The sequence below is a fragment of the Sebastes fasciatus genome, chromosome 19 (genome assembly GCF_043250625.1).
Source record: "Sebastes fasciatus isolate fSebFas1 chromosome 19, fSebFas1.pri, whole genome shotgun sequence".
NCBI lineage: Eukaryota > Metazoa > Chordata > Actinopteri > Perciformes > Sebastidae > Sebastes > Sebastes fasciatus.
The window spans coordinates 9,919,457-9,942,920 of NC_133813.1; the positions used below are offsets into that span (position 1 = coordinate 9,919,457).

The following is a 23,464-nucleotide window of genomic DNA, read 5'->3' on the forward strand; positions in this document are numbered from 1 at the left end:
GGTAGAGACCGAGCCCCATTTATGACTTCAGAAGTGTATGTTACTCTCTGATTTGTATGTAAATCTTAGGGGTAAAACTCTTTATAGTTTTACCTGTTATCCAGCACCAGTTTGCATCTTCAAATATTTTTTGTGATCTCACTGATGTCTGCAATCTGCCTGAAATGATAAAGTGTTTGCCCGGGGCGAAACCAATGTTTCCACAGGCTGTGCCAGACACAGCTCTGGCCTGCCATAGGCTCATGCAGTGGACTTAATTCACATCCAGAGAAGAAGAAGAAGAGCAGAGTGGATTTAAAACATTGGTTTTATCCTGAATAATATTATTCTGGGCAGACTAGATATCTGTGAGATAAAGGAAATACTCTACCTTTCAAGATGCAACCTGCTGGATAACTGGCATGAAATCTTGTGCAGATATTCATGGTCCCCAGTGGATGAATGCTATCGACTTTGGAGATCCCCTGACTTTTCATCTGGAGTTGGAGTTAAAAGGACAGTGGATAATAATCAGATTTATAACGTGGAATGGGAAAATAAATAGTTCTTTTGTCCCCTAAAAATTGTAAAAACCTGTTCACAGATTTCAAGTGAATTTAGGGTGTAAGGTTTGGCAAGCGATTTAGTCTCATCTGGATTCAGATGCTAATCAGGAATTATTGAGGGGTTTTCTCAACACTGCAAGATGGGACATTTAAGAACACTTTCACCATCCTCTCATCAGCTTCAGTACCGACTCGAATGAAGGAGAACCTGGCCCATTTATCCCACGATTATATGTAAGACTAGTGAAGTCAACAATCCCCAGGTAGTCCCCGTGCCAGCTGCTTACCTTTTAGCATGCAGACTTAATGTGAATGGTTTCAGCGCACGCACAGCTGTCCAAATGAATCACGGTTAAACCAGCCCTGCCCTTGCCCCAGTTAAAAATGTCTGGGTCTGACGTGGTCACGTATCCAAATATAACTCCTGTTTTTGTGAATCGGCAAAGAAAAATACGTGAACAAAAGACACAGAGAGAGAGCAGCAGGTCATTTCAGAGCAAGTTCTCCTCCCCACCATCTCTATTTTTTCCCCTCCCACTACTTTGTTGATCGCGCTCCTTGTTAACCTCCCTCCCTAATGAGTACATGTCCCCCTGATAGTCACAGTTGTCCCCGTTACCCTCTTGTTTCCAGTTTCATGTTCTGTCTGGAGGCTAAGCTTCACTCTCTGTTTTGGATGAGCTTTCTTTCACCCTCTCCAGGGATCCGTCTCCTCTCTTCTCCTCCCTCTAACTTCACAGTCTGTACCTGTGTGTGTGTGCATGCTGAGTCAAGCATGCGTCCCATGAGCATAGGTGCTTTTTGATTACGTGTAATTTTGTTTAATGCTCGTGGTCTGCAGCTGTCATACTTCCACTCTTTCTGGGAAAAAGATGCAAGACTTTACATGTGTAGATGCTTTCCAGTTAAGGCACATCCTCCTCCTCCTCCTCCTCATCTCACCATCCCTTCATCAGTATTGTTGCGCTCCCACAGTGAATATACTATCTCCTTTTTTCACAAATGTTTCTGATGTTTCTTATAATTTTTGCTTTCAACTTTCAGCTCTTATTTTTTTTCTTCTTTTAATTAGAAGTTCCATATCCAGTACATGCCTCTACCATCCCTCCAGCATCACTGTCAATGTGCTGTACTAACTCAAGCATGCATGTGTGAATGAAACATTTCATTGCAGCATTGATCCAGAAGCCCTGCATGGCGTGGATTTATGCTGATCAGTTTCTACTTTTTACAATGAATGCCTGCATTTTAAGTTTCATAACTTACTGTAGAAATAAATAATATATTAAATGATAATCAAACTCCTCTGCTGCCGAGTAATTGCTACCAATAATTACTAGATTTTAGTGCTTGGCAGCGCACCACAACGTAGGGCTGCCAGTAACTGTGATATTACTATTTTAATTAACCAATTCATCATTTAGTCTATAAAATGTCAGACAATAGACCTTAAGGTAACATTTTTTAAATTGCTTGTTTTGTCCAACTAACAGTCCAAACCCAATGATACGAGGCTTCAGCAGTCTGACTTAACAAAAGAGTAGGGATCTTTCAAAGCCTTTTCTCACAGTGTTTCCTTGCGTGCACCTGCTCACGACTGTCATGTTAAAGACCCACTTTATTATATTCGCTTCAGCTGCATTTTTGCACCGAGCGAGGACTCTTTATAGTGTAGTCGCACTACAGTGGGATAGCTTTACGGACAGTATGGGGAGGAGGAATGATTACAGCCACCAGTAACTCTTTCAATACACATATGGCATGTGAGTAAATATAGATTTGAAAAACTGTGTCAATGTCTTAAGTACATTTACAGTTTGATGGATAGTTTTCTCCTTCCAGAGCTGTGTGTCCATCAGCGACCTCAGGCCTCCAAGTCATTATTTCCAGAGCGTAGTTGTGCTGCTGCATGTTTCCAGTAGCAGTAGGAGCTTAGCTTGTTCTCTGAGCCCATTGATAATCAACCTAATCGTATTTCAGCTTTTAGTAGAAGCGTGCTGCACTTCCGGTGGATTTGTAATAGTCTCATAGCAACAGCAGCAGCCACAAACAGCACAGAGCTCCATGTTTAGTGCTGCATGGATGGTGGGTGCAGAGGCTGAGGCCTCTGCACGGATTGAAACGATTCGTTGACTAATCGTTGAAGTGTTTAAGAGAAAGTGAATCGACAATAATATTCTTAATTGATTAAAGATAGGGTTGGTAATCTTAGGAAACTAGCAAGAGTACGCTAGATTTTAAAATTGATCCAACTGAAAAATCCAGTCCAGTGTTGCCAACTCTTTTCCAATGGAAGTAGCTGGCAGCACTATGATTGAATGAATGAAATGATTGGACGGGCTTATTACAGCCACAGATACCAGATTTTCTTCTCTTTTTTAGTAAAATCATTTGATTTATTGATTGCTTTTGGGATGTAAAGAGAATTTCAACAACAAATATAACAAAAAATGTCTTTGAAGAAGATTGCCAACCCTAGCTTTAAGTCATTTAACAAACAAAAATGCCAAACATTAGCTGGTTCCAGCTTCTCAAATGTGAGAATTTGATGTGTTTTTCTGTTTCATATTATTGTACAATAAATGTCTTTGAGTTTACGACTGTTGGTCAGACAAAGCAAGACACAAATTGTTCTCTGGGGAATTGTGGTGGGCTTCTTTCACTATTTTCTGATAAGTTATAGATTAAATGATTAAGAGGCTAATCAGAAAAATAATCAACAGATTGATCGGTAATGAAAATAATCATTATCTGCAGCCCTAACATGTAACTGTGGATGTTTTCCTCCAGTTTTATATTACTGGTGGAGTTCCTTTGTATGCTGGACTGAAACAATACAAAAATAAGTATTATTACTTCTTATTTGAAAGACATAAACTACATCATCTGAGGGAGAACCAGAGTTTTTGTACAAAGCTAAAGTTTGGAACAACTATCCTTTAATTTCACTCATAGTCCCATCTTTAATCCAGCCTCCTGTCCCTTAGCTGTTGGTTATGTGTTCCTGATTCATGGCCCTTCCTCTTTGCTTCCATTCCTCTCAGCGATTGGTGAAGATGAACATGCCAATTGCGGAGGACAAGACGGTGCATTTCACCTCCACGCTGATGGCCTTGATTCGCACAGCCCTGGAGATCAAACTGGCATCTGGTGAGCGACTAAAACTACAAAATCCAGAACCCCCTCGCGGCCGGACTGACGGCTGTGATGTTCATGCAAATGGCTGTGATCGCTGTGGTGCAGATTTGATGTGACGTGTTTGTGGGCCCGTCCTCAGGGGTCCTGGCGCAGCATTTGTGCGACGCTGATCTAAAGAGGGAGATAAACCGAGTGTGGCCCAACCTGTCGCAGAAGATCGCAAACCTGCTGGTGACGCCACCTAAATGTGAGACACAGTTCTGTTTGGGTTCTACTGAAGCCCAGCTGTTTGGCACTTGACCTCTGTCTTCTTTATTTGGCCGTGCACTGTAAAAAACAAGACTTTTAGGATGCAATAATAGATTAAAGCTGCTTGGTAAGATGGAGATTCATTTATTTTTGTCTGTTATTGTATTCTACTTCTTCTCAACACTTTGATGGTTCAATAATGTACAAATAACTTTTTAAGGTGTAGCTTGTTTACAGTCTTGTCCTTTGTTTTTCTAGTAAGCATGACAGCACAGCTCAGTTCACGCCCACGCTGCCCATACTGTACATATCCGCTTCTCTGAGTTGTATTTTGTTGCTCATCTGGCGCCATCTACTGGCCACATGGAGAAACCGTCTCTCACTCTGCTCTCTCCTCCTCCTCCAGATAATGAGCTGACTGTGGGGAAGGTCTATGCAGCTCTAATGATCTTTGACTACTATAAGCAGACTCGTGCCAAGAGACTCCAGCAGCAAAACACAGGGGGAACTCAGGTACAGTGTGTTACAGCTCAGAGGGGAAAACACTCAGGTCTTAGTGAGTGGTATGATCTAACATTTGGATTCAAAATGTAGTTGGGATCATTTTGTGTATAAAATGATTTTTAATTTCACTTGCTTTATATATAAATGAATAGCAACATGAACTCATTTCAAGAGATTCAATTGTCATTTTAAAGATAGAACTGCAGCAACCAGCACAAGACAGATGCTTTTCATGAATTAGTCAAGTAGAACGACATCCTTCTGCTCTCATAAAAAACTCATCTGGTGCTCTTTCAGTGTGTACACACTTCTTTATGCTGCTGCCGCAATGACTCCATTTGTGACATTTGCTGTCGGTCTGTCTTGCAGAGTAAACTCGGGTCGTTGTTCCGTCCCATGCTGCCCCTCACTCACATCCAGGAAATAGAACCACCGATCTGCAGCCCCAAACAGCCCTTTTCACCTGAGCCAGAAGCCAAGCTACAGACACTGCCCTCTACCTCCATCACCTCGGTCCACAGGGACACAATGTAAGTGACTGTCTTCTCTGTCATAGAAACATAATATATCCACAACATAGATTTAATTGCACGAGAATATGTTCCGTAGTAATATTTAGGAATTTAGGAAAATTCCTTAAAGGTACAGTGTGTAGGATTTATAATGAATAATGAAAACATAGTAATTAATATTATATTCCCTTTCTGCGAATAAATCACGCGAATTGTTACACACTGTTCCTTTAAATCAAATCAGATTTCTCTAAAAGTATAAAAGCTTATTTTTCATTCGACAAATGGCCTTAGAGATGGAAATAAGGGAAACTATCTTGACAAATCACCGACATATGGTTCTATAAGGAAAGACACTCAAATGGTGTTTCCTCAGTTGATATCTTTACCTACAGCCCTGATTAGCTGCTCTTGTATGTTGGTATACAGACTAAACCAGAGGAGTGCCATAAAACATTCCCAGTCCGGAGATGTTTCTCAGGCGGCACATCAGAGGCCCAAAGGCCGAAGGAAACTACAGAGAGGCCTGTCAGAGGATGTGCCATATTCCACCATACCTCAGGTACATCGACACCGAGAGAACACCATCATATCAATGCTATTTTACATTCTGACTTTCTGTTTCATCTGTGTTGCCTCAATACGTACTACTATTACTACTTCTTTGTCATGCAGGAATCTGTTGAACTGAAGCAGGTGGAGGACGTTTCAGACACAGAGGAATATCCAAGCCTGGAGGGCCACTGCAGAGCGGCTTCTCTGCCGCGACTCAATGCTGAGTACTACGTAAGCTCCTCAGTGCTCATGACGCTGCGCCTCTTGTTTTACTGCTCACAGAAAAGATCTCTTTGGCTTTATTCACAGTTGTTTTGTTTGAGCTGCATTCTTGTGATAATATAATGATAATGATAATAATCTACAGACACCTGGGATAGCTTAGATTTTTCTTGAAGAAATAATCTTCTGCAATGAATAACAGGAAATACAAAATAATGAAATGTCTGTGCTTGGCAGTGAACAGGTGGCTGTAAATGGCCGGTGCGATGCTGAGTGGTTGGCGGTTATTGAAAGCAGCCGTGAGCTTAACAGGAGCAGAGTTGCTCTCTGTCAGTCCACATCAGTTCATCCCGCCGACCTCGGCGCGACCTCTCCTGTCTGACAATTTCACATTTATTACAGGAGGAGCAAATTGAGGGTAGAGATGGACTCAGCAAAGTGCACAACATAGTTGGTAGTTGATTAATATGATAAGACAGTTATTAAATTAGAAACAAACAAAAGCCAGGGACACAATTGTCTGGGACTATGAACAAACCTGTTGGTTTATTTGTGTTTTCTCTACAATACCACCTCAAATCTCAGGTCTTACACCACTTATGTCATTGGCTGATTAAAAATGTGCCATTGTTACTTGTTTGCAAAAGAAGGCAGGAGTTATTGGATATTTGGTTACTGAATGACCAGTTAAGCTGCAGTGAGAGTTCTTGACTTATGACAATAATTGACGCCAGCCTCAGTATTGTTTTACCACATTCAGATTGATCTTTTCTTAAAGGAATAATTTAATTTTTTTTTGTTATTTCCTGTCTTTCCGAGAGTAACGAAAGGTCAATTAGCTTACCATAAGAAGTAGTTAAAAGAAATAGAAATAACTCCCCCTAAAACCACAACTTGTTGATTTTTCATTCCTGTTTGTGGAGGGATTAATGACATATAATCTGTTAGTGAGCTTCAGAGGTGCTGGCAATGGAATACAGATATTGTATTCATCTGTTACAGTAAGTATCGACCTTCATCGTACTAACCTGATCATGTAAATACAACATGAGATAAATTGTAAGTTGAATTTCTTGGAAATCGTAAGGATGCTATTTTAAAAAATGTTTTAAATTTGGTTTACCTCACTAATACAATTAATATCATTTTTTTTAATTTCATACAATATTCACACTCATCTACAATATAATCTAACATCTGAGTTTTGCCTGACTGCATTAATCCATTTATATTTATGAATTTCATGTATTGTCATCTGTTACATTTTATTTTCCTTTTTGACTGTCATGCTGGGAGTTACAGTCGCTGCTCTTGTCTGCTGCATATGGATGTCATGTCAAGATGATTTTTCTGTCCATCACTTCTCTGTCTCCTGGATTGTCTCACCTGTCTGATGTTGTCTGTTTAGTTTCGCTGTCTCTCTGTGTTTTTGTCTGTGTCTCTCTCTCTCTGTGTGTCACCCTGCTGTCCCACAACACTTAACATGTGCTTTCCTTATTGTTTATGTTGCATTTTGATCTCTCGCTCTCTCTTTCTCTGTAGAGGATGGTGTTATCCTGTATTTTTGTTATTGTCAACAAATCCCATGAAAAGACCAAAACCGCCAATTAATGAAATAGGAGAAAATATTGCATTTGTCTGGGACTATTTTCAACTGCAGATTAATACACATTTGGTGCTCTAGTTAGGATTTACAGTAGCAGGATGGTGTATGTGTGTGTGTTCATGGTAATAAACAGCTGGCAACCTCCGGGTCTGAAAAGTGAAGCCAATGCCGAAGTGCCTTAAACTTGCAGTCTTTCTAATAGCCAGCAGGGGGCGACTACCCTGGTTGCAAAAAGAAGTCTATGAGAAAATGATCCTACTTCTCACTTGATTTATTACCTCAGTAAACATTGTAAACATGAGTTTATGGTCTCAATCGCTAGTTTCAAGTCTTCTTCAATACAGCATGATGTTCAGTTAGTAAATTATGCTCCCATTTAGAGTCAAAATAGACCATAAAGCAGGAGATGCTTTAGGGCGTGGTTACCTTGTGATTGACAGGTCGCTACGATATATACAGGCTTTGGATACACACACAATACTTGTTAGTATGGTTAGTGGTCTTTTCGTCCGGTTTATAGACAGCAAGAAAATTCTGAATATCACCAGCCTTCTCCTTCCTGAGTCTCTTCTCTAATCGTCTGTCTTCCCTTTCTCCTAATTCTGATGCCCACTGCTAATGTTTTGCCCACCTCCCTCTTGTGTGTGCTGTCTGATAGCGGAGCCACCCTCGCCACGCCCCTGGGACCCACCTGGCAGTATGTACCACCTGTTGTGCCACCTCTCTCTTTCTCTTCTTCACTCGTCCTCTCCCTCTTCTTCTTCTTCTTCTTCTTCTCTTATGTGTGTGTTGGCCTCCATGTGCTCCTCTCATCTCAGTGCAGAGTTCACACCCATCATGGACAAAGTGACCCTCCTACATATACAGTATACTCTGATCATTCCATGAAATTGCTGATAGATACATCACATGCAACACACAAATTTACATTGTCCACAAAACATAACCCAGATCCCTGGAAAGGTATTAGTATGTGTACCCGGGGCATGTCGAGCACTCTGTCCTGCTTTACAGCAATACAGTACACTTTGGTAAAACGTGGTTGTGTGTACTGTATGTGAGTTTCATTATGTAGTAATGTAGTAGTGTAGTAGTGTGTATTTTTCTTTTGTGAGTTGGTGTGTGATTGTGGAACAAGGCAGGGACAGTACTGCTGCTTTCTTGCTTTGAAATAACTTTTTTCTTTCAACTACACTACAAAAACCCGTCCAACCTTATCTGTCGTTTGATGTTACTTTCAGTCTTAAAATCTTATTTTTCACACATGAAAGCAAAAAAAAATCGGATTTATCTCTTGAATCTTTTACTGACCCTCACTTTCAGACTTTTAGTAGTTTGAAAGAAATATTTTTTACTTCTTTTTAATAGGCATTTATCGAAAAAGTACGATTTTAAGACTGCATACTAGATAAAATGGTAATATGGATATTCTCCGCAGTGTTGTGATATTGTTGTCCCTGACAGTAGCTACAGGATAGACTGTGGGGTAGGAACAAGAGGAACAACACAACCACCCTACATCTGTCCGTGGAAGAGCAATTCATGATAATAGCATTTCATCACTACCATGTCATCTAGTGGGTATTCAAAGTTCCTTATGATATCATGACTTAATACATTTTTAGCTCTAGAGGAATCTAAATAAACACTGACATATTTGGAAACTAAAATCCAGAAAAACTTCTAAAATCATCAGACATGATCGAGGCAGCAACCAGCAGGTGGGGTGGTAACTTAGCTGTTGTTCCAGTTCTCTATCACATCAGTTTGTTGCCTGGTAGCTGTACAGGTCAGCGAGATAAGAATGAGGTGGGGTGAGTGTCATTGTCCTGTAATCTATGGAGGGAAATTGGTGAATGTAAGATTTTAAAGGAACACACCACTGAATACTTAAAGCCGCTGTATTTTATAATAACAATTAGGGCTGTCAATCGATTAAAATAGTTAATTGTGATTACGGTGATCGCAAATTAATGGCACATTTTTTATCTGTTCAAAATGTACCTTAAAGGGAGATTTGTCAAGTATTTAATACTCTTATCAACATGGGAGTGGGCAAATATGCTTGCTTTATGCAAATGTATGTATGTATTTATTATTGGAAATCAATTAACAACATAAAACAATGACAAATATTGTCCAGAAACCCTCACAGATACTGCATTAGCATAAAAAATATGCTCCAATCATAACATGGCAAACTGCAGCCCAACAGACAACAACAGCTGTCAGTGTGTCAGTGTGCTGACTTGACTATGACTTGCCCCAAACTGCATGTGATTATCATAAAGTGGGCATGTCTGTAAAGGGGAGACTCGTGGGTATCCATAGAACCCATTTTCATTCACATATCTTGAGGTCAGAGATGGTCAATCAGGCCTAAAGTTAGGTACAATGATATGTAGTATGACAGTCCTAAATCAAGGCAGTGAGTGTTGTTCGATACTTAAAACACATGTTTTCAGTGGAGTATTCCTTTAAATAAAACACAATGTGTTGATAAGCAAGTATTAGCTATTTACAGAAAGATTACAATTGTTGAAAATGTCAAAAAATGCCACAAAGGCCAATGTCAACACCCCACCTCTTCTTTGTTCACTAGCAGAGACTCCTGCTAGCTTACAAATTATGTAAGTTCTGTAACAGTAAGTACTCAAGTTCTGTCACAGAATTGTGTTCCTTCTTCTCAAACTTTTCTTACATCTGTACCTGGAGAAGAACGGGTAGAACGTCGGTCTTAAGACAAAATATTGCCGTCCACTGGTTGTGTCATTTGTGTGTCGTGGATATTTTGGTGATCCAGTACAAGTGGTTTGGGTCAAACCGCCACAGCCGCCCCTCTGCTCTCCTTTGTCCTCACGCCTCTCCGCGTTTCTCTCACCCTCTCAGCCGATTGTCGACCTCAGTCCTATCAGGCGCTCTGCGTCCTCGCTGACGCCGCAGCGCCACCAGGAGGTCGGGCTGAGGGAGTATGACCTGGAACGGCCCGGCATGGCCCAGTCCTCAACGGGGCCGGGGCAAGTCGATGGCCAGGACAGAGGCCACCACCATCACCACCACCACCGCTGCCATAGACGCAGGGACAAGGACAAAGACAAGAAGCAGAAGTCCCTGGATAGAACTGCATCAGTGCAGCCGTCCAGCACTGTTGGTGAGACAAAAACAAACTTGTATTTTCATGAGTAAAGATTTTGGATTGATACTGTAGAGGCTTTTGAGTCATCATACATTATCAAAAATGCAAGGTCATCCAAAGTTGAACCTGGATCAAAGCACCCTTGCTCAGTTCAATGCACTGTTGTTTATCACAAAAGAAACAAGAACAAGAGGTGAAAACACTGTTTGTTTAGCAGGAAAGGGAAATCTTGACCTTGGAAACATTAGTTTGACATTACAAATTCCTGACTCAATGTCCACCCACTAGCTTTTTAGGGACTTTCATCCACATCTGGTGGTCTTTCTCTGTAGGTTTCTCCATGACAACTGAGCAGTGGACCTTGAGTTGGATTTTTTTTTTTTTTGTCAAAAGACATGCTTGTTGTTTCCTGCTTGTAGTCCCGTTCCATTCGCTCAACCAACTGACTGACTCGAGAGAATCTTAAGAAAGTAGAAAGGCACTCGGAGTGCGCAGACCTCCGGCAAGGCCAAATCCCCTATCGCTCAGTTAAATTTTGTTAGAATCACATACAGTGACATATAGTCACATATATATGGGTCTATTCATGAAATTTGACCTTCGAAATTAACCCATCCTAAGCATTTAGGAGCAGTGGGCTGCTTTAAAGCAGCCAGGGGAGCAACTCGGGGTTCAGTGTCTCGCTCAAGGACACTTCAACATTTAAACAGCAGGAGACCTTCTGGTTAAAGAACGACCCGCTCAACCCACTGAGCCGCCCCAAAGTTTTTCTATACGATATTCAGAGCAGGAAAAGACTATTTGTTGTGTAAAGATATGGAGGTGTAATGTCTACCTGAGCAGAGAATGAAGTCCCTCTCCCTGTGTGTTTGTTGTAATCAGAATAATAACACACTTTAAATGAAAGTGAACAATTATGCGTGTATCCACGCCGTGATTCAGACCTGCTCCAAAATGTATTGGGTTCTTCCTTGGCCCACGCTTCACCCTCCCACCAAGTTTCATGAAAATAAGGCCAGTAGTTTATCTGTAATCCTGCTGACAAACAAACAAACAAATCAAACCAAACCAAAAATAGATAAATGTCATCACATAGGGCTTAATACCATGAACGAAGTATTTTTAAAAAGTCAATTAAGGGGCATATTTTAGGTTGTTGAGAGATTAATTCTTTTAACATAGCGATATTAATTCATATAATACAGCGAGGAGAATATCATAGAAACTTGGCATCACTTTCACGGAGAGACAGCGATGGCAGGCCGGGCTTTCCTTGTGGATTACTTGGATGTCTCAACGTAGCTGCAGAAATTCTTTATAGGATTAAAGTTCCATGATCGGGTTATGTAGGTGAAGGGGTTTCTGCTGCGCTTCAACCGGGGATTTTACATGTCAGGCTTTCCATCTGATTAGCAGAGAGAGTTGTGAGCTCTCAGAGGAAAATCTGCTTTGCATGGATCAGTTGCTGCCTTTGTTCCTTCTGACCTTAACAGCTACATTTATAAAAAAGTAGACTGAGCTCCACAGACTTAACACTAAGAGCTGCAAAATAAAACTGAAAAGGCTTGCATTTACATTTTCTTTATTAAAAAAAAATACAGAAACAAGCTGTGCCACATTAAGAAAAAGGTTTTTATCTTTGCTTCACATACACACACACATTATTCATTCTAATTTCTCACATACATCTAAAAGTACATTTAAATTCCCTTTTAATACTTTGGACACACAAACAGGGAGCAGCAGTAGACACTGGCTGTTTGCCATGAATGAGGTCACCTCTCCCACTCATCTGTAAATTTTATAGAAATAAAATGAGTGTCTACTATTTCATACTGGAGTTAGATCATTAAAAAAAACACTAAAACACACACATATTGACCGTCATCTTTTCTTGTAAAATGTCCGGTGTAATCGGTAACACCGGTGTTGTTCCAGTTGGAAACTGGAATTTTGGGGTCTTGAGAATAAAACACAGCATTCATTACAAGCTTGAGATCATGCAGAGATGTCTGAAGAACATTAAAGGCAGGTTGTAATCTAGGATATATTTTGAGTTGAAGGGCCAAATGCATACAACACTGTGTCATCTGCATAAAAATGTATATTTTAACTCAGTGTTGGATTGTCAATAGTAAAAGACCCGGCACAGTACTGTGTGGTATTACTCATCCCAAATGAGGTTGTTTTGAAACCATCAGTACAGATCGACTGTCAGACAAATATGCACAATAACAGTTCTAAGCAAAAACATCCGAAACAAGAGCCCAAGTTGGTGCATTCAAGGATGCTCAGACATCTCAGATTCAGAGTCAGCTAAGGAGCAACAGCAACCCTTTTATTTCAAGAAATCAGTAAATTCATATAATCCTTTTCACACTGCCAGTGTTGGTTTATTGGTTTTCCTCTGGGGTAGGTTTTAGGACAACTTTTCTTGAGCCGACTCTTAAATCTTAGCTGTCACAGTGTCTATAAATGCACCAATGATTTACAAAATGTATTAATGCAACTTAATACTTGTTCAGAGGGTCCTGGTCACACTCTTTGTTTGCCATCGGGGGTCGTCTGCTAGAGCGATTACAGCCGGAGAGCTGGTGGCAGGGAGTTTTTAGTGTTAACACTGGAGGGCAGCAGCTGGACTTTATTGCTGAGATAAAAGGCCACAGTGGACAGGTCTAGCACAGGGATTTATGGGTACCTCTGGGTGAGATAGAAGAACATCCAGCAGTCCTCTCTACATCTATTAAACTGAGAGAAACAGCAAAGGGGGTTTCTCTCCTCAAAGCTCGTCATTCTGGAGGCAGATCTGACTCATCAGAATGATGAATAGGCTTCTGTGTTTCTGTCATCGCGGTTTTAATCTGAGAACTGAAGTTATTCCAGCGCTGAAGAGAGTAATTTCACCACAGTGCTTTGCTTTATACCACACACCCATGGTCTAGATAGAAACACACACACACACATGGATGAACCATTTGCCTTTAATTAGAAGTGTAATGAAATATCGTGGAATATAATTTGACAGTACAAAAACATGATGCGTATCATGGAACTAAAAAATGGTTCTATCAGACTATTGCCTAAAGCATTTGGCTGAGGTGAGAAGTGTCAAGATAATGAGCAAGCTGAATTGAGACACAACGTTACATGAACTTTTGCTTAACTTTCACCTCAGCAGTGGGTTTTCAGTCTTTCCTCTTTCCAATTCAACTCAAATCATAACAACTTTAACAATACAAACAATTAAAAACTACAAGCAAAGAGCTGTATGTGGAGCACTGTCAATAGACCACATGTTTTCACTGAAATCGGGACAGTTGTAATTTCAGAAGATGTGTCTTTCATTGCATTTTGCAGTGCCTCGAGTAGATCGACTGTTATTGTTTATACAGTATATTTCCATTGACCTTGTTTGCATTTGTACTGCAGGTAAATATTGCTTTGCATTGTAAATGCAACTGAACTGAGGCATTCAACACATTAACTTAGAGGGGACATATCACTTTTTCAGTGCTTGTGCACATAGATTTGGGTATCTGGAGTGACTACCAACCCACAACCCAGTCAGTTTTTTGTGGGCTGTCTAGGTCAGAAAGCATGTGATTCAACAGGCCATTCAGATTTGGCTCCCCTTCCTATACATCAGACCTGCTCTTTCTCATTTCATTCGATGGTGCCATCCTCCAGATTCGTTCACCGACCCTTCAGCCGAAGGTTTGTCCAGAGAGCGAGCGAGGGAGCGGGACCGCAGCCGGCCTCATGAGAGGAGGCACCACTCCTCTGCAGGAGAGAAGCAGCGCTACTACTCCTGCGAGCGTTACGGCAGCAGGGAGCAGTGTCACACCAAGTCAGCCGGTCCCAGTCGATCCACGTCTCCCGGTGAGGGACAGGACGCTGTTTTGCTCAAACAGGTGAGTTACCTGCCAATCTGTATGTGGCTCAGTGATTAACAGCTAGTTTGTCGTGCACACCTTGCAGTCCGTGAGTGACACGTTTCATTATTTTGACTGTGTACTCCAGTACATTGGATTTTAAATTTAAAAAATGTGACTATGAGTTCTTAGTGCTGACTTTCAGCTTTATTTTTAGGGTGTTCACATCCATGCAGGGTGAACAGTAGGATCTGTTGCCCTTTTTATTCAGAGCTCCCTGAATTTGAGGAGGTCAGGAAAAACAAGATTTTCAGTTTTTTTTTTACGTTGCTCTTTAACCTCCAGTGTGTTTACTTGCAGACCTCCCTCTATGTGGAGAATTGCCTCAGCACTAAAGCAAAATAAATGTGCTGTCTTCCCATTTACCCGCTGATACATTATTTGTTTCCTCAGCATGGTAGCAGTGTGGTCAAAGCTGGCCCTGTAACGCTCCCCTCTGGTTCGAGCACTCCGGGCCGCGGTCGCAGGCAGCTCCCACAGACGCCCCTCACCCCTCGTCCTGCCGTGGCCTACAAGACCGCCAACTCCTCGCCTCTCCAGCCCGGTGCCAGCATCGCTACAATGGGGCACCCGACTCGCTTCAGCCGTGGCCTTTCAGAGCATGAGCGCTTACACCGGGGCTACGACGAGTCCCCGATACCGGTCACCCGCATCGGTTCGGACCCTAATTTAAGCCGGCAGGTCTCCTCTCAACAGGCCCTCCTTGAAGAGGACTTCCAGGACACTGTGAGCAGCCACGGAGGGGGACGCTCCGCCAGAACCGCCGCCTCCACCACAGCCTCAACTTCACACGGAACCGCCGCTGCGCCCGTCACAGCGGCCGCCGCGCAGGGTCGGGCGGGGGTGGTGCCTAACGGGTACCACTTCACCCTCGGGGTCAACTCTGCGTCTGGGCCCGGGAGTCGAGGAACAGGAAGTCTCAGGGAGAGGGAGGAAGAGGACTGGTGCTAACGTGGCAGAAAGCTGTTAGCTGAGGACGGGCAGTGCTGTACAGCGCTCCTGTCAGGTCCAATGAGCTGACAGGAAGCCAGCGGGTTGACACAGAGGGAAGGATTTTGAGGAAAAAGCCAGTGGAAAGTGCTGTAAAAGGGGGATCAGAAATCATTCCAGCTTTGTAGTGTTACTCTCCTTTTTTATACAACAAACTTTCAAGGAAAAAAAAACACTGATGACTTTTTCTACCCCCTTTACTTGCACTGAAATTATAGCACCTGTGAAGACCCTTAAGTATTTTGCCTTGGCCAGTAAAATCAGTGATGGAGCAGAAGACAAAAGCCAAAACCTCCTCATCCTTTGAGTGAAGTGTGTTTCAGACTGATCTGAATGCCTCATTCCTGGTATTAATATGGCTGCTCACAACACTGTTTTTATTTTTGTATGTCTCATTGCGTTTATGGTTGCCAGAAGAGTTTCAACTATATCATATTGATGCTTCCACCAAATTATCTTTACTTCATCAGCTATTACTTCGGAGTTAGCACCTAATTCTGACCAGAACCGATATTAGGAACTATTTTATGTAGGTCTTAAACTGATGCCATGACACCTAAGGGACACAGTGACAAAAATGAAACGGATGGGAAGGATTGGAGTAGGACTAGAGCCCGGTTTTCATGATCACATTTTTTTGTAAATTGTACCAGATGTAAATTTTTTGAGTGCACATAGGGACTAGATAACTTTTCTGACGTTATGTGGCTGAATACTAAGTGCCTCGTTTTCCAAGATGTATTGGTCAGATGGACTTGAATATACAGTAGAGGATGTAAGTATGTACACAGCTGAGAAAAAGTGTAGAGAACAAAGTTTGAATCTGGTGTAATGGACAGAATGCAAAAAAAAAACACTTTTTGTACTGAATCTTGTGGTAGGTATGTTCGAATTACAGATCCAAAGTAAGCAATGTAGTGCATGCCGGGGTCTTGAACTTGTCAAAAAATAGTGTCTGTACTTTTGCTTAAGGGTGTGTGGTAAGCATTTGCCTTTCTCTTTCAAATATACTGCCAGCCGGTTGGTAGAAATGGTCTCTGAATGCAGAAAAGTGCCATTTTTGTTTTTATTTTTAATCAACAAAAAATGTCGCCTCCTCAAGCATACAGTGTATAACTCATCTCTGCCATATTTGCCCACGGGTTTTCCGTTCTTCGTTTCTCTTTCCTCTGAGAGCAGTATTGCGTGAGGGTTTGTAGGAGAAGTTACCTGTTTGCGTATTCACAGGTACAATAAAGAGTTGTGTTGTTGCTGCTGACTGTTGACGTAAAATAGGGCTATGCAACAAGACGACACTTCATCTGCCCTGTAGCTTTACCCCTCTGGAATCTCCAGGTTCAGGCTTTAGTGTGACTGCGACCAAATTTTACATTTATGTATGAAGAGTTGTAAATTGTAAATGTATTCTACGATGTACAGTGAAATGAAAAACACACACTGAGGCACAAATGGTATCAAAGCTGATATATGTGAATCACAGGGCATTTTTGAGGTGGGCAAGTTGACTGCATGACGCCTACCCAGATAGAACCACCCAAAATATAAAACTGTGTTCTTTACAGACTTGGGTCAAGTTGTGTTTTTTAATAGTTTTTAGTGGTTTTTAAACTTGCTTGGAGCAGAAGGCTGAACTAATTTATATCATTATGTCATTACTAGAGCTCTACACAAGCCTAAAAGACCAATAGTACGTCCTTAAGAGCTGAACTGGTACTGCCAGATTCCAGACCCCAGACCTGAGGCTATATTTGGCTTAATTTGATCCTTTTACTGATTGTTAGCCCACCAGGCTAAAGCACCACATTGGCTAGACTCTTTCCTACTTCCCACAGGACATCTACTTAAAGGAAAAGGCTGCAATATTCTATAGTTTTGTTACTGTCAACAAATCCTACGAAAAGACCAAAACCAACATTGTGTTAGTCTGTCTTTCAGTAGGCCTATATCCCCAAGGCCATAAATATTTAAAAATGAGTCACAAATATGTAGTTTTATGTCTAAAACATGCCCAGTAATTTCCTAAAACAGCTGGTCACTGTAGTTTTTAGCAAATGTTACTTAAACAGGAGTAAATAGTGCATTTGTTGGGGACTATTTTCAGCTGCGGATTAATACTCACAATCAAAGGGTGTATGTGCATTGACTCAAACTACTGTAATAATGTCCCTACTTTGTCTGTGCCACTCAACCCCAAGCCCATTGGTTCCAACTGATGAGGTAAATATTTAAAGTAACAGTGTGTAACATTTAGCGGGATCTATTGGCAGAAATTGGAATATAATATTAATAAGTATGTTGTCTTCGGTGTATAATCACCTGACAATAAGAATCGTTGTGTTTTTGTGACCTTAGAATGAGCCGTTTATATCTACATGGAGCCGGCTGCCAATGTTTCTACAGTAGCCCAGAACAGACCTCACCGCTAGATGCCACCAAATCCTACACACTACCCCGTGAGAAACCAGAAGTTGATTTATTTGTCACTTCAGGAATCATTTTAAACCAAACCACAGACTTTTCCTAAACCTAACCAAGTAGTTTGGTTGCCTAAACCTAACTAAGTTGTTTCCTGTGTACAGACGGAAGATTATTTTGAAAAGACTGTATGCATGTTAAGAGCAGAAATTGACACATGCGTCACATGTTGCTGGTGGACATTCGTAGGAAAACGCACGAAAAATGAGGAATAACTCTTCGTAAGATAACATACGAACTGTTGTATGAGAATCCGTTGAATTAGGTAATTGGTCAAAGAAGAATTAATATGTCTTGGTGCGAATGGCGGATTTTTGTGTAAAAGGATTTGTCAAAATTGTGAGTTAGGGAATTTTAATGTGAGTAAGGGACCTATTTGAATAAAGCATATGTTGCACATACAGAATATCAAAATACAGATTAGATCAACATAACAGACTTCTAAATCTCTTGGTGCTCTTTGTATTTAATCTAAGCAAGTTTATGAACATTTAAATTATTTGCAAATATAATTTGATCCAAGTCTGATTATTTCCTTGTGTTTTAATTTCACTTCCTGTTGTCTCATATTTGTGCAATCTATTTGATGGATCATGTAAAAGGAGGCATTTTAGACTTGGTCTAACTGTAGGCGTGGCTCTGTTCTCTGTGAAGGTAATGTAATAGATTGCTTGTCGTCTTAAACGTTGCTGTAAGTTGCCATAATGGAGCAGAGATTTGTGTTCCTCTCTACGATAGATTTTTTTTTTTTAAAAGATCCAACATTTCCAGACCTCCGACGAGCCCTATACGAACAGGGTGCCAAGTTTTCCTCTCACAGTTTTACTATGACTGCCCCCCTCTGGACATGTCCTGTTTGCATGTTCTGAAACGAAAATGTGCATGTGCAAAAAAAAAAAAAAAAGAGGCATTGTTTGACTTCATTCAGTCCATGATTTGTACAATTTGTTTCCTGGTTGTATTTTCTGATTATCTAAACACACAATGTATCTGTTTCAGGTAAAGACAAAAAAAAAAAAGAGCTTGAATATAATTTTGTCACAGAACCACCAAAGTGGGAACGAGGCTCTTTCTCAGAAAAGAGGTTCTGGAGTGGCTGAATCCTTCGCTGCCTGATCTGTTACTTGACTGTCTCTCCCGCAGTCATTTCGACTGTACCTATAGATTTTATATGAATATAAGTCCTTGAATAAAGAGGTATGATTATGAAATTGCAACATGTATATCTTTGAAGATTGCATGTCTTGTGATTAGAGTTGGGTTTTTGATAGCATTTTAGTGAATTTGAATCCAGTACCTAATCTGATAGACTCCATATTCCTTATTGAATCTTGTTTTGTTTTAGCTTTCTGTAATTATTAAAGGTGCAACGTGTAGGATTTGGTGGTATGTAGTGGTGAGGTTGCAAATTGCAACCAACTGAAACTCCTCCCGTGTGCCAAGCGTGTAGGAGAACTACGGTGGCTGACGTGAAAACCTGAAAACACGAATGGCCCTGCCTAGAGCTAGTGTTTGGTTTGTCTGTTCTGGGCTACTGTAGCTCCCTAACAACAACACAACTATTCATATTTTCAGGTGATTATACACTAAAGAAAACATACTTATTAATATTATTAATTTCTGCCAATAGATCCCCTTAAATGTTAAAAAAAACATCAGATAACACGGTAAAAAGAGAGCTACATAAAGTGTAACAAAATATGAACCATTTAAATAGAAGGAAGTATAAAAATAGGAGCAGTATATACAGTATTGACAATAAACAGACTATTAACAAAATGCAGAAGTGGAAAATTATATTGCACAGTGAGAATGAAATTAAATTACACCTGAAAATATTGCACAGCATGAATTACACCTGAGTAGTAATAATGATAATGATATTGCACAGTCATTACACAGTTTGCAAATCAAATTAAGGCAAGATTAAAAATAAATAGATAGATAGATGATAGATAAGTAAAAGAATGATGGGAAAAAAAGATGTTTAAAAGAGAATGATGGATAAAAAGATGCTGTTATAGTTGTATGTGGTTTGTGGACTACACTTTGCAGTTAAGTTGCACAAAGGCTTTAAAACAGACTGGGTGGAGCCCTGCAGGATTTTGATTGGTCCTCATCACATGAGAGGGGCGGGGCCTCTGCTGGCTCGTTAGACTCCTCTGTGATGTGATGCAGCTGCAGGTCATCAGGAGGAGAGAAGCTGCTTCTGCTGGCAGAGGAGGAGGAGGAGAGGTGAAGAAGAGGATGACAAGTTGCACTCCAAGTTGAAGACAACAATGTTCCTCACTTTTTGACTAAAGAGAGCCACACTAGAGCTGTTTTTTATATCCGTTTTGGCTTTGCTTGTTTGCATGTCTTTTTTTAAATCTTAATTAAGAAAGGTGATTAAAACCGGGAAGATGTTCTTCTGCTTGTTGTTCAAATGGACACTTTGCCTTCACGTTGCCTTCATAACGACAGAAAGCACCGTCTCACCTCAGGACGATGCACCACCGGTGGATTCTGGAGGAGAGTCCGGCTCTGGGATGCTGCAGACAGGTAAGATATGACGACACACCTGTGGAGCCCTTTATAACGGTCATGCTAGCCTAGATAATGATACATTTAACTTTAACATCACACCTTTGCTTTCACCTTAGCTAGCACCAAAACAGTTCAAAACTGTGTCTGTTTTCTTTGTTGTTTTGCTTGTCTTTAAACTTAAGGAAACCTCAGTAACTATATGCCTATGTATAAAGAGTTCAATAATAATAAGTTCAATAATATATAGGCCTATACTAGTGGGAAAAAAAAAAATATATATATATATATATTTCTCTTGCAAACCCTGAAATATCCACTTAAATCTACTGTACTCTCTTGAGAACCCACAAAGTGATGCATTCTGCTATTTGTCACATTGCAGCCTACTTTTCCTCACTGTCATCTGTAAACTGTGATTTCATGTAGGGCTGCACGATTATGGCCAAGATGATAATTGTGATTATTTTTTATCAATATCGAGATCACGATTATTTATCACGATTATTCATCGGTTTAGGACCGGGGTCAGCAACCTTTACTATCAAAAGAGCCATTTTAGGAAGAAAAAAAAATCTGTCTGGAGCCGCAAAACATTTGAGCATTGTGATGAAGATAACACAGTTTATAGTCTAAGTTTATAGTGTATAAGTCTAATGCAGTGAGGGCCAAAGTGCAAATGTACGACGGAGTATTAGGGCCACATTGAGGGAAAAAACATCTGAGATTTTGAGAATAAAGTCATAATATTAAAAGAAAAAAGTCGTAATATTACGAGAATAAAGTCATAATACTACGAGAAAAAAGTCGTAATATTACGAGAATAAATCTCATAACTTTACGAGAAAAAAAGAAAATAACACGTAAAATTACTACTTTATAATATTATGCCTTTATTCTCGAAATCTCAGATTTATTTTTTTTCCTCAATGTGGCCCTAATACTCTACCGTCGTACCAACAATGATAAATAAAAATGTAAACAAAAAAACGTATTAATTTTTAACAAACTGTCGCTGTAGGGTTTGCGCTAGTGATGCACTGGTTGACCCACAACCCCGTTGGGCGGTTTGGGTGAGCTTACTAGAAAATATTGTGAGTTTGTATGGGTGGGTAAGTTATTAATAACTTACAGAAACATTGTGTCCACCTCTTCTCCTCTGTCTCTCACACCAGCCACAGTGGTGGCTTGTAATTTTAACAGGTGCCATGTCACCACCACGTAATGCGCTGTCAAGAGGGTGTAGTAATTTCACGTACTTCTGTGTGACCACATTGTTTAAGTAGCACCTAATTTGATATGCAGCTGAGTTTTTCTATGAGCGGACACACATTTTTTAACAACAATATCACAGGCGATCATGTTCCTTTAATTGCGGGAAGCCAAAATCGTGATCGCGATTAATATTCGTTTAATTGTGCAGCCCTAATTACATGCCAGATTTGTTGATGCACTAATAACATCATAAAGCAACATCACCTGTGAAAGCTCTTTAACAGCCAGCCACAACAGCAGGCTGATGCCAGACTGTATCAGCTGGAGGTCATTACATCATTTGTTCAGTGCAGTTTGTGTCCAGATGAAAATCTTCCACTTCTCAGATACTCTCAGCATCTTCAATCAGTCCAACATTGATTCTGTCACTATTTTCATTCCTCTGCTGTGAGAGTGAACCCAAAACATGTGCAGACTGAGTGGATAACTTTGTTTGGCAAGCCACGAAGACTTAAAATCAGACCACAATGAAACAATAAGACTTTTTCACTGCAGGCCAATTGCTTTTAATGGCTTTTTTTCCAATTGCTATTACAGCTTCTTAAAGAAAAAAACACAAATTAAGAATTGTTATTGGAGCACGCTTGTAATGCAATTTGCAGCCTGCCGATATTTATTCAACATTAACAAGTTTACTCATAAATTGATAGCCCTTAAATCCTAAATCTGAGGTGTTTCGTTAATGTGCTGTAAATTCCTTTACTGCAAACATAAACAGCCTTGCATTTATATTATTGCTGCTGTCTTTCCTCTTAATATGCATCTTAATTGTCAAAAACCACCTGGACAAAGTCGCCAAATCCTTTAAATCAGTTTGAACCAACATCTTTGATCTCTGATAGTGAATTTAAAGTCCTGACATCTTTAGAGGAACCCACACAATTTGATTGATGCGTTTGCCTTTGCATGGCCCAAAAGAGATGTTTTGACTTGCTGACTACATCATGCACACAAAATGTCTTTATTCTGCATAAAACACATGTGCAAACTGAAGCCAAAACTCATCCGCAGTTATTAAAACACATGGAATGCTTTCATTCTGCCAAGCAGATTTAGTTAATCACAACATCACTTTTCCACAGCCAGCTCTGTTGTCTGTCTCATCAGTGTTTTCAGTGTCTGGATTCCCCCTTTGTTTTATCACGTCTGTTGATACAGTGACAGCGATGTGCATGCTGTAGCTTTGCAATGTGTTTCTGAGCAAAGATTGATCCACGACCTGTTGAAATTGATCTCAGATTGGAGCTCTGCCAGGCGCCCGAGGATGTCATGTCTGGATTCCAACGGCATCAGACATTGTTTACTTTCCAGTTTGGGTTTTTATCACGTTTCATTGCTATCATCTGTATGTTCGAACCACACAAGAGAGCCCAAACAGAGATGTCAGAGAGAGAGAGCAGGCGACCAGCTGAGAGTTTGGATTAGACCGGTGTGCGTGTTGATTGAACCCAGCATGTTGAATGTTTTCACTGCGTGTTTTCAGAGAGGTACTGTAGATGGCAGAGTGTGAAAGCCTTGTATAAACTTTCACTGGATATCACTGTACAGGCTGGTGGTTATGTAATGCTGCTGCGATGATCTTCTCGCGTTTACTCTGTTGTTGTTAGGTAAGGTTTCGTCGCCATGTAACTGAGCTCATTTGGGGAATTTGTGATTTCTGCAGAAACAATGAATCTGAATATGAGACAGAACATACTGTGATGGTGAGCTCATTTAAGATTATCTCTAGAGCAGCGGCAGATTGATATTCAGCTCTTCCATGTCGAAGTGTCCTCGGGCCAGACACTGAACCCCAAATTGCT

The 23,464-nt window shown here is 40.6% G+C and overlaps 2 protein-coding genes across 9 annotated transcripts in view; both read left to right on the forward strand.

The window, feature by feature from the left end:
* Nucleotides 1-18,613, forward strand: part of cacna1bb (calcium channel, voltage-dependent, N type, alpha 1B subunit, b) — a 160,946-nt gene extending 142,333 nt beyond the window's left edge. For 5 of the 6 annotated variants that reach the window (XM_074617978.1, XM_074617974.1, XM_074617976.1 and 2 more), the window contains 10 exons: nt 3,590-3,695; nt 3,823-3,930; nt 4,339-4,445; nt 4,806-4,966; nt 5,378-5,510; nt 5,624-5,734; nt 7,990-8,028; nt 10,221-10,482; nt 14,155-14,378; nt 14,793-18,613. In XM_074617978.1, coding sequence (XP_074474079.1) covers nt 3,590-3,695; nt 3,823-3,930; nt 4,339-4,445; nt 4,806-4,966; nt 5,378-5,510; nt 5,624-5,734; nt 7,990-8,028; nt 10,221-10,482; nt 14,155-14,378; nt 14,793-15,350 — 1,809 coding nt within the window. In that variant the 3' untranslated portion in view covers nt 15,351-18,613. The remainder of the gene's footprint in view (nt 1-3,589; nt 3,696-3,822; nt 3,931-4,338; nt 4,446-4,805; nt 4,967-5,377; nt 5,511-5,623; nt 5,735-7,989; nt 8,029-10,220; nt 10,483-14,154; nt 14,379-14,792) is intronic. The other variant, XM_074617975.1, reaches the window with a different exon arrangement.
* Nucleotides 18,614-20,021: 1,408 nt separating this feature from the next.
* The window catches only part of LOC141757412 (uncharacterized), a 99,475-nt gene continuing 96,032 nt past the window's right edge, over nt 20,022-23,464 (forward strand). For 2 of the 3 annotated variants that reach the window (XM_074617879.1, XM_074617880.1), the window contains exon 1: nt 20,022-20,405. In XM_074617879.1, the coding sequence (XP_074473980.1) occupies nt 20,267-20,405 (139 nt within the window). In that variant the 5' untranslated portion in view covers nt 20,022-20,266. The remainder of the gene's footprint in view (nt 20,406-23,464) is intronic. The other variant, XM_074617881.1, reaches the window with a different exon arrangement.